Here is an 11,051-nt window from a genome sequence, read left to right as displayed (position 1 = left end):
TTTTTTTTTATTTTTCAACATAATCTCCTTTAAGCTCTATACACTTTTCCAAGCGTTTCTCCAACTTTTTTAAGCCATCTAAAAAGTAAGATTTCAGAAGGTCCTCAAAATAGGCATTTGTTTGGGCAATGACCATCTCATTTGACGTGAATCGTTGTCCACCAAGCCATTTTTTTAAATTTGGAAATAAAAAAAAGTCACTGGGGGCCAAATCTGGTGAATACGGTGGATGTGGTAATAATTCAAACTTTAATTCCGTGATTTTGGCCATTGAAACTGCACAGGTATGCACCTGTGCATTGTCTTGATGGAAGAGGATCTTTTTCTTTTTCAAATGAGGACGTTTTTCTTTGATTTCTTCGCTTAACCGGTGCAATAATGATGCATAATACTCTCCAGTTATTGTTTTTCCTTTTTCCAAGTAATCGGTGTAGATGATTCCGCGTGTATCCCAAAAAACCGTGGCCATCACCTTCCCGGCCGATTTCACTGTCTTCGCCTTCTTTGGAGCCCTTTCGCCTTCAAAAACCCACTGTTTTGACTGTTCTTTGGTCTCTGGAGTATAATAGTGTATCCATGTTTCGTCCACAGTTATGTATCGACGCAGAAACTCGTCAGGATTGCGACGAAAAAGTGCCAAAATTGCCTCAGAGTCGACCACACGATTACGTTTATTCTCCACTGAGAGCAAACGCGGCACCCATCTTGCCGAGATTTTTTTCACACCCAATTTTTCGTGCAAAATTGAAAACACTGTACCTTGTGATATGCCTGTGGCCTCAACTATTTCACGCACTTTGATTCGTCGATCACTCAAAACCATATCGTGGATTTTGTCAATCATTTCGGGAGTAGTCACTTCCACTGGACGTCCCGAACGATGTTCATCTTTTGTGGATGTACGACCACGTTTGAACTCATTTACCCAATTGTAAACAGTTGCAAACACAGGAGCAGATGTGCCATGAACTTCATCCAACTCAGCTTTGATCTCTTTTGGTGTTAAGCCTTTTAAATATAAGTGTTTAATCACCGCTCGAAACTCACTTTTTTCCATTTTTCTAAATAAACAAAAGTTTCTTGCTTCAATTGACAATAAAAATTAAACCATATGATGGATATGACTGAGATTTTCACAACTGTCTAGTGAGACATCATGCTTACAAAAAACGCGCCATTTTTGAGGCTACGAGCGCCATCTATTGGATTTTCTAAGGACTTATTGAACGACCCACGTATTATAAAGCCAAGTATTTGTAAATCAACCACTCAACAAATTAGCAAATACTGTTTAGCAGTTGCCCACTTTAGATCAGATGCTGCCTGTGGGTCACTCTTTTCTTCATTTTTCCTCAAATTTTACTGGTATGGATTGCCCTACTGAAAGCTTATGTACCCATTGTCATTGCTCTATGGTTCATTGGAACTGTAGAGTTCTCTCACCTTGAGAAAGTTTGTAACTAGCAGGAGAGTTGTTGTTTTTGATTTTTAATACAGTTCAAATAGTTCATTCTCAAATATTCAGTTTCTAACATTTCCCTTATTTTATACTTACATGTACTGTACATAAATTATTAATTAATGAAAATTAAACAAAAGAATGAGGGAAAAATGAAATGTCTGAGAGGATGCCTTCTAAATTATATAGGGTTTAACCACAATTTCAAAAGTGCGGGTTATATAATGTTTTTATTTTTACTGAAATAACCAATTAATTTAATTATTTATTACTGACATAAAGACATTTATTAGATCTGATTAATTTTGTTTTAGTTGCAGTTTTACCATCATGCTGTCTCCCCATTTTTATGTGGTATGCCAGTCATTCCGCAAAAATACAGTATTGCTGTATTTTGTTTAAGGTGCTGTTTGTTTGTGTACTTGTTTTTAACAGTTTCCTGACTAAGACATGTGCTTAGTACAACATCTTTCTGTACTGTGATGTGTTGTTGTGAAACACTATTTCTAGACTTTTACAAAATGTATATGGTATGACATCTGTGAAAGAAAGTTTTAGGCATGATAAGTACTTTATCCATTCTCCACAGGCAGTTTATTTCATAAGCAAGATAAAATCTAATACAAACTCCTTTAGACTGTAGCATATATTTTAAACAAGAGAGTCTACCTAACCTAGAATGCAGACTTTGTTAACTGAGGTAATGGATCTGGTATTAAGCTGAGAATGTGTAACACCATTTCTTCTTTTTACAGAAGTGGACATGCTTATACGAGGGTCGTTCAATAAGTCCTTAGAAAAAGATAGAAAAACAAATTATTTTAGGTAGATTTTTTTTTATTTTTCAACATAATCTCCTTTAAGCTCTATACACTTTTCCAAGNAAAAATTACACTTGAAGTATTAAATAAAAATTTATTAATCTATAAAAACGAGTAATTAAATTTAAACAAATTGATACATTACTATTATGCTTAAATTAGCAATGTTATAAATAATTATTTTCATGATAAAAAACATTAATGTACTGAATATTTCAACAAATCAAATAGATATTTTGGATATATTATGTATTAACAAATTATATATATATTATATTATAACTAATGCAATAATAATTTTTATATTTGTTATAAGTACAAAAAAAAATTCTAACCCTCTGGGTGATCAGCATAATCTGGCCGTTCTATGTAATCAGGAACATTTCTCTTTGGAGTCTGCAAAGATAAATTAATTTTTAAATTAGGTTAAATAAACAAAAATAATTTAACTAAAATTTGAACATCTTAAATTACATGTATTTTACATTCACCAAATTTAATGATATTCATAATTTAAAAAACTTCAAAAAATAACTTAAATACTAATTCTTACTTTTTTTTTGATATATCATCATCAACATTTACATAGTATCTAATATATATTTTCTGAGTGCAGATTTTAATTGTTGAACTTGGAAAATCCAACTTAACAGTCTGATAATGAATTCTTAAAAATAATACATTTAAAAACCTCTATATTCATAATATTCCATATTCGTCACATTTTGATGACCCCCATATTCGTCAGTATTTGTTGTCATTCCCAACACTGGTAGTGGCATTACAATCACACACCTGTGCCAATCAGCTGACCATGTTAGCTTAGTGCTACCAATTTAGCAAATTTTTATGAACAATCTAGCTATGCAATTACCTAAATTATAGTGGCCTAGCTATTTTTATAATGCTACCTAGATAATAAAAAATTCAAATAATTTTAATGGAAATACACTGCTGGCCAAGTATAATGCAACACCAATAAGCTGCAAATAAGCTGCAAATAAGCTGCAATACTCTAGATATTGCAGGTGTTGCATTTTGCTTGGCCAGTAGTATAATATGATTTTAATATTTTTATTAAAATGTCTAGCTATAAATTTGAATTTTGAGTTGGCAACACTATGTCAGCTAGTTGTAATTAATCAGTCTGCTTTGTGCGGTCGTGGTGTGTGTTCTTGGTTCCTCGCATTGATTATTTTCAAAATCTCAAATCCTAATGGCTCCAACAATGCACATTGAAGAAAAGCAGCAAAAAAAAAAAAAAGGAAAGCTGTTAGAACAACAATTGAGATTAAAAAAAAATTATTTCTAAGTCTGAAAATGGACAAAGTAGAGAGGTTGCGGTTGAAGTTTTCATCTCTAAAACATGAATGCCAAACGTTGAGCACCACCATCTTGTAAGCTTAGAAGTTTGACATTTTAGAACGTCATTAGAATAATGTTCGACGTCCCAAATGCCATCATCAAACTTCTAGGCTTACAAGATGGCAGTGCTCAATGTTTGACTTTCACATTTTAGTGATGAAAACTTTGGCTGCAATCTCTCTAGTGTTTCCAACTTAGCCAAATTCTTAGCCAAAGAATTTAACATGTCAAGATCATAATTAAAATTACCTATGTTTTAATTTATGGTATGTCTTCTTCTTAACAATAATAACCATACTCTTCTTCACCTTCTACCACTATACTGTATTTATTTAGTACAATGAAGATAAAGTTTTATAAACAACAAAATTTTTATTCTTGTATCTTTTTTTAGGATGGGAACAGATTAATTGAATATCAGTTATTTATTATGAGAAAAATTGTTTCTATATTCATCATTTCCATATTCATTAATCTTTAGGAACAGATTAATGATGAATATAGAGGTTCCACTGTATATGCATAAATGAAAACATAACACCAAAAAATTATCAGAAATTGCTAGGTTAAGTAATGAAGAATTTTGGTTCTTTCATATCATATGTTTATTTTTCTATAATATTCTCAATATTTAAAAATTCTCTATAATGCTCTATCATTTACCACACAAAACATTTAATTATCCATTTGATATTTCATTTATTTAATTTTAATAAATTATGATTTTACACTATCCAGTGTCCCGGTCCTCTATTTCAGTTTTGTTTGTGTAATTATCATCATAAATTATTCACTATCTTTTATCATATACCTACAATTATATAAATGTATTCACTTCTATTAAAAAAATTACATCGGTCCACAAGCCAGAAGATGAACACAATACTTGCTATTCAGTAAGCATGGATTAGATTCCCAAGATTAGCAATGAAATCCATCACTTAGCAATTCAACTTCAAATTCAATCTTACTTATTCAATTCCAATGTAAATTTTCTATGATATTCTAATAAATTACCAAATGATCGCCTAAATATCGGGCTATAATTAAATATAGCCCGATATTTAGGCGAGCGTTTGGTAATTTATTATATACTATTCGGGCTTTGAGTTGTTATTTATCTATGATATTCTTTGGTTTGAATTAAGATGGTTTGAGTTATATGTAGCTTTTGCTTTTACACAATAAAATAAGAGATATTTAAAATGCAATTTATATAGCATTTTTGTAAAAGTTTACCATAATACCTTACCTGCTTCCAATCTAAAATTTCATAACAGCCTAAAGCCTGTTTCAGAATCACCTTTTGCTGAAAGAAAAGCAAGCAGACATACTTTCTGTATCACAATCACGATGCTTCCATTTCTGCCATTTTTCACAATCAGTAAATATTCAGTGATTCTCTTATATATCTGTTTAAATTAAGGTGGATTTTTGACTTTGAATTTAGTTTGAAATTTCAACATTCTATCCAACCAAAAGACGCTTGAATTGTAAAGTATTCTAGTAGTAGAGTTTCTACAAATATATGCTTTTGCTGAAAAATTAAATAAAAATGTTTATACTTGAAACTTCTTCCCAAATAATAAAATTATTTATAGTTTTATAACTGTATAAAATTCACTTTCAGTATTCTTATTTTTCAAATCCACTGTCAATAATACACAAAATAATACTGATTATGCATACATATCATTCAAATAAATTCAGGCAATTAATATGCATTCTGTAAATATAATTCAACTTGATCTCTACCAACATACATCATTTGTCAATTAATATATTTCATTAATGAGATTCTGGTAACTGAACCAATTAAAAATCAAAATCTACTCATTTAATAATGAAAACCAAGAGAAACAACAGAATTGTTCATAATCTATATATGTAATGTACAGTTGACTTGGATGTTGTATTTAAAAATCACACTACTGCTATTTCAAAGTGATTGTGAGACAGGCTTAAACATACTTAAAGCATACCATAAAAAACAAAAATATAATTACAGACTTTATACTTTTAAAATATGTACTATGAAATGCAATTATAATAATGATAAATTTGCTTAATTGTAAAACATGATCTCTCATTTCTTTCAAACATTCAACAGATGAAACAGTATTTTTATAAAAAAAACGTAGCCCTACTTAATTGTAGTCATTGTATCCATCTAAATGTAATTTTTAAAAGTGTTTCATAATAATTGTGAGACAGAATGTGCTCTAAGTATTATCATCTCTTTTCAGTTTTCAGACTAACAGCAGCAGCAACTATAAAGGGTTTTCTGATAGGTGCGCTCAAACTTTGACAATGTATAGCGGCCATGTTAGTGAAGCTACCATTAAACTTTACTATCAAAATGAATGCTCAATTCGAGCTACATTCTGTGCGCTAAGTGATTTTTACAGTGTACACAATCGTCCTGTTGAGGCAACTATTTATAGTTTGGTGGACAAATTCGAATAAACTGGTTCAGTAAACAATCAAACAACATCTGTACGTTGTCGAAACATGAGGTCTGCAGAAAACATTGCTGCAGTGAACAAGAGTGTGCAGGATAACCCGCGGCAGTCAATTCCTTGTTGTGCCCAAGAACTTGGCCTCAACTTGGCAAATTTTGTGTCGAGACTTGGGCTGCACCCATACAAAATTCAACTGGCCCAGGAAGTGAAGGTAAATGACCATAAGCAGCGTCGAGCATTCACTAACTGGGCTCTGGAGCAGTTCGAAGTGGACCCCAATTTTGGATGGTAAATCATCTTCAGTGACAAGGCCCATTTTTAGATGAATGAATATGTCAACAAGCAAAATTGTCACATTTAGGAAGATAACAATCCACATGAGACCCACCAGTTGCAAATGCATCCAGAAAAAGTCACTGTTTGGTGTGAATTTTGGTCCAGCAGGGTCACTGGCTCATACTTCTTCCAAAATGAAGCTGGCACTGCCATAACCGTCACCACTAAGAGGTACAGGTCAACGATAACCAATTTTTTGTGGCCTAAATTGGAAGGTATGGATCTCAATATGTGGTTCCAACAAGATGGCACCACCTGCCACACAGCACATGCAACAATGGATCTTCTGCAGAACAAATTTTAATGGCATGGTTATCTCACATTTCAGCGATGTCAACTGGCCACCAAGATCATGTGATTTAACGTCATTAGACTTTTTCTTGTGGAGCTACATGAAATCATGGGTCTATGCAAATAAGCTGCAGATGATTGATGCCTTAAAAGTCAACATAACTAATTTCATCTATGGTATCGAGCCTGATTTATGCAGTTGAGTCATCAAAAATTGGACCTCTCGGATATGCGCCACCCAGCAAAGCTGCAGCAGCCACTTGGCTGATATTATATTCCATACATAATGTAATCAAATACTCTTTCAAGTAAAAAAATAATATTAATGATATCTCATACACAACTTGTTTTATTTAAATTTGAAGTTTGAGCACCCTTAATGAAAAATCCATTATTATTCATTAATACAATATGCATGTATATATTATAAAATTCACAGTAGTAAAATTTTTCTATTGCATTGTAAAGAATACAATACAAAACAGTTATTCAAAAAGATTGATCCAAACAAATGGTGTGTGTTACATGTAGTGTAATATTCCAGTTCCTCCCAAAAAATAACATCCACTTTAATAAAGGCTATAGTGACATGGATGCACTGTTTCAATTCAATAAGCAATGTTGGGATGTACTAAGCTCCACAAGAAAAAAGTTATTGAGTGTTTTATCAAGTGAGAAGACAATGTGAATCATTAAAAATCATTAGCAACATGGATTACTCCTGGTAGTGATCCACATGGCTAAAAATCTCATGAGTTATGTAATTTTTTTCTTTTTAAATAAACCTGTGTAATAAAAGTACAAAAATAATAAGTACAGTAGTACCTCAGGACACGAAATTAATCCATTCCGAAACTGAGATCGTATCATGAAAATGTCGCAAGGTGAATCATTTTTCCCCATATGATTACATGTAAAACCAAATAATCCGTTCCAACATGAAAAACACAATCAAATTAAAGCTTAGTAGTACATTGAAAAAAAAAAAAAAAATTTAGTAAGGAAAACACTGAAAAATGCATTTTGTAGTTGTAAATGTATAAATAACCATAATATCATAGAATTGATAAAAAAATTGTAGTTTTATTTGCACTTTACCTTCAAGGATAGACAATGGTGGAGGTGTAAACTGGTGGCGGAGGAGAAAGAGAAGGGAAATGATACTAAAAGTTAACTTACATAACATAATGTAACAATAACTTAAAAATAACTTAACACTAATTTTTTTATCTTTTCTGTTTTATATATTTTTTAAAATTTTTTATGCACTCTTTTTGCTTTCTTTCCTTCATTTCCACCAGCACTTTCACTGGATAGAGGTCGCTTGGTAAAATATCTATCCAAAGAGGTGTGACTTTGCCTACTTTTTAAAACGTTTCTAAAATGACTTAGGCAAATGTCATTACTCTGAGCAGCAATACAGCCAGTGTGAGCCTTGTTATAGTGTGTTTGTGATTTGTTCTAGTAAAGAGAAGAAGATAACTTTAACCAGTCATTTTTAAATTGAAAAAAAGGACATTTTATTCAAATTTTTAAAAATATTTTTTTCTTTTTAAATAATTATTCTGTTAATTGTTTTATATTAACAAAAGTACAAAAAATCAAATCCCAAAACATGACATTAGTTCTTTTTCAATGATTTTTTTAAAATAATAAAAAACCCCCAATCAGCATGAGCATTCATAAGGAGTAAGCATCCCCACTCTGGAAGTGTTAATGTATTTTCAAAATAAGCATAATGTTTTCTATCCCTATAAATATATTTTTTGAATTAATTAAAAATTTTACAAAGACAAAAATTTTAAAAATTAAAAGTTTTTTATTAATTCAAAATTATTAAATAATGAAAACTAAAATAAATTGAATAAAATAAAAAATTGCACCCACCACACTTATTAATTATTATTTATTGACAATCATACTATCAAAAGACAAATTTCATTCAAATGTTATGCTCTTCTATTTTTTCTGTTTTAATTTTAAGCATTTAGATAACTTTTTTCTTCTATTTTTACCACTTTCTCCTTCTTGAGGCACTAAGAAGGCTTTTTAATCATACTAAGCATTATCAGTTCTAATAGACCCAAAAATGGAAGCAGTCAAATGGGGGCTCATATATGTGGGTCAACACACACACAAAAATTTGAGCCTATCCAAAACTCAGACACCCCTGAATAGTGAGGTGGTTTCTTTCCTTTTCAGAAATTTGCAGTTTATTTTTTTATTTTTGATACAAACATCTTTCATTTTATGCAAATATATGCACTACACTCATAGAAGATTGTCTAGTGTGCTGAAAACTAATCTCAAGTTCATCAATTGCCCATGCTAAAATTTACCAAACACTCAAGTAAGATTAACTGAAGTTAATACATTAGATAACCAGTCATAATGAATACAGTTTTAGACACATTTTAGAATTATGACTAAATACAGTAATACTTCTTAAAGTTATCAAAATATTTAATAAAAAACAGCAAATATTTAAAATACTTTTAAAATTCATTATTATACAGTGTAGAACCATTAATTAAGCTGTGGGCCAGCAATCCACAAATTCATTTAAGCTGTGCAAAAAGCTTGGATCCCAATTTTTTGACACTATGGATTGTACGGACCTGGACATGGCCTCTCAAACACTCAAGACAGGTGTTGACAGCTGTCATTTGGCATTTCAAATGTCCATGATTTACGTGCTAAGCACTATCGCAGATTAAATATTTAAATGCTGGCTTATAAGTTCAAAGAGGTATTTATAGAAGATTAGCCTTTTATCTATCAATAAACAATAAAATAACTTACAATGAAATTCAAATACAGTATTAATCTGTTTTATCCATGCTGAGTATCAGCATTATGGAGTCCATAACCGATTCACACTTTACAATGCTACAAAGTTAATCCACTGTAAATCCGCAAAAAAATCGACTCGTATTTAAAGTACAGTGTATTATTTTTAATTCGATAATCTCATAAAACTTGAAATTGTATAAATATGAGTCACAAACTCAATGTAAATCACTTCAGTTTCTGAATCTATAGCATGCACATCATATTTGCTTTAAAAATTTTATCAAAAAATATTTAAGCCGCGGACCACCTAAGCCACGGTTAAGCAGTTTGGACCTCAATCACCGCAGCTTAATGGCCCTACACTGTATATGTAATTTAAATTAATTACACATCTGCTATACATAAGATAATACTTACTACTTGGAAAGGCCTTAATTTTCCAGTAAATTCATACCATGGCCAAGGATTATAAATTGATTCATTAGAAACTTGCTGAATATTTTCTGAAACAAAATATTCATATCATAAATAAAGCCATTATTTTCACTACACTATTAAAATTAATGTCATGATGATAAAAAAAAAAAATTAAATACACACAAAAATCCATCATTTTATCAATATTAAATATGTTAGTTTCATTTGTTAATTTGTTATAATTTTTCACTGTATGAGGAGGAGTAGAAATTATATGCCTGTAATGCAGATAGTACAATAGAATTTTTTTTATTACTTCTGTATGAAAATAGTAAATTGAAATATTCTTTTCATTTGTTTTTTTACAAGTAATATAAAATAATAGATGAATTGAAAACATTTTATTAATTATAAATTTTTATCAGGGTGTTTTAAGACATTTTAATCTATTTCAATGCTATGGTCATGTAATAAGATTTTTCATACTCATCATATCATAATGACAAGAACAAGTGATGAGAAAAAAGTCTGATGTAATCTGATCAAACACCTAAAAAAATATGTGATTATGGTTCTGACTTACAATTGTTTTAATAAAAATAAAAACCATTCAACTATCCAGCAAAATTCTTTAATAATTTTAAAATGTTTTCAAACGCATTAAGCGTTCATCATCAGTTATTTCTCTAATTCGAAATGTGGAATTCAAAAAATTACACAATGGAAATTCCAAATAACGGTTATGTAAAAAATTAAAAGGTAATGTGTTACAAACGAAAGTGCTATATACAAATTTTTGTGTGCTTAATAAAAATAAAAACCATTCAACTATCCAGCAAAATTCTTTAATAATTTAAAAATGTTTTCAAACGCATTAAGCGTTCATCATCAGTTATTTCTCTAATTCGAAATGTGGAATTCAAAAAATTACGCAATGGAAATTCCAAATAACGGTTATGTAAAAAATTAAAAGGTAATGTGTTACAAACGAAAGTGCTATATACAAATTTTTGTGTGCTTAATAAACAATAATAATAATAATAATAATAAATAAAATATCCATCAACGATCATCGTTTGTAACACGTTACCTTTTAATTTTTTACAT

The 11,051-nt window shown here is 30.4% G+C and overlaps 1 protein-coding gene across 1 annotated transcript; it reads right to left on the bottom strand.

The window, feature by feature from the left end:
- Window positions 1–7: 7 nt before the first annotated feature.
- LOC111616425 (histone-lysine N-methyltransferase SETMAR-like) lies at window positions 8–1,718 on the bottom strand. The gene has a single exon (XM_023357836.1). The coding sequence runs from the start codon at window positions 1,055–1,057 to the stop codon at window positions 8–10; it is 1,050 nt and encodes a 349-aa protein (XP_023213604.1). The 5' UTR covers window positions 1,058–1,718.
- Between the last annotated feature and the right edge of the window lie 9,333 nt (window positions 1,719–11,051).

Source organism: Centruroides sculpturatus, unplaced genomic scaffold (genome assembly GCF_000671375.1).
Source record: "Centruroides sculpturatus isolate CEXI.00-Female unplaced genomic scaffold, Cexi_2.0 scaffold3340, whole genome shotgun sequence".
Taxonomy (NCBI): Eukaryota; Metazoa; Arthropoda; class Arachnida; order Scorpiones; family Buthidae; genus Centruroides; species Centruroides sculpturatus.
Note: the sequence above shows the minus strand (reverse complement) of the source record. Positions and strands in the feature narration are given on the sequence as shown.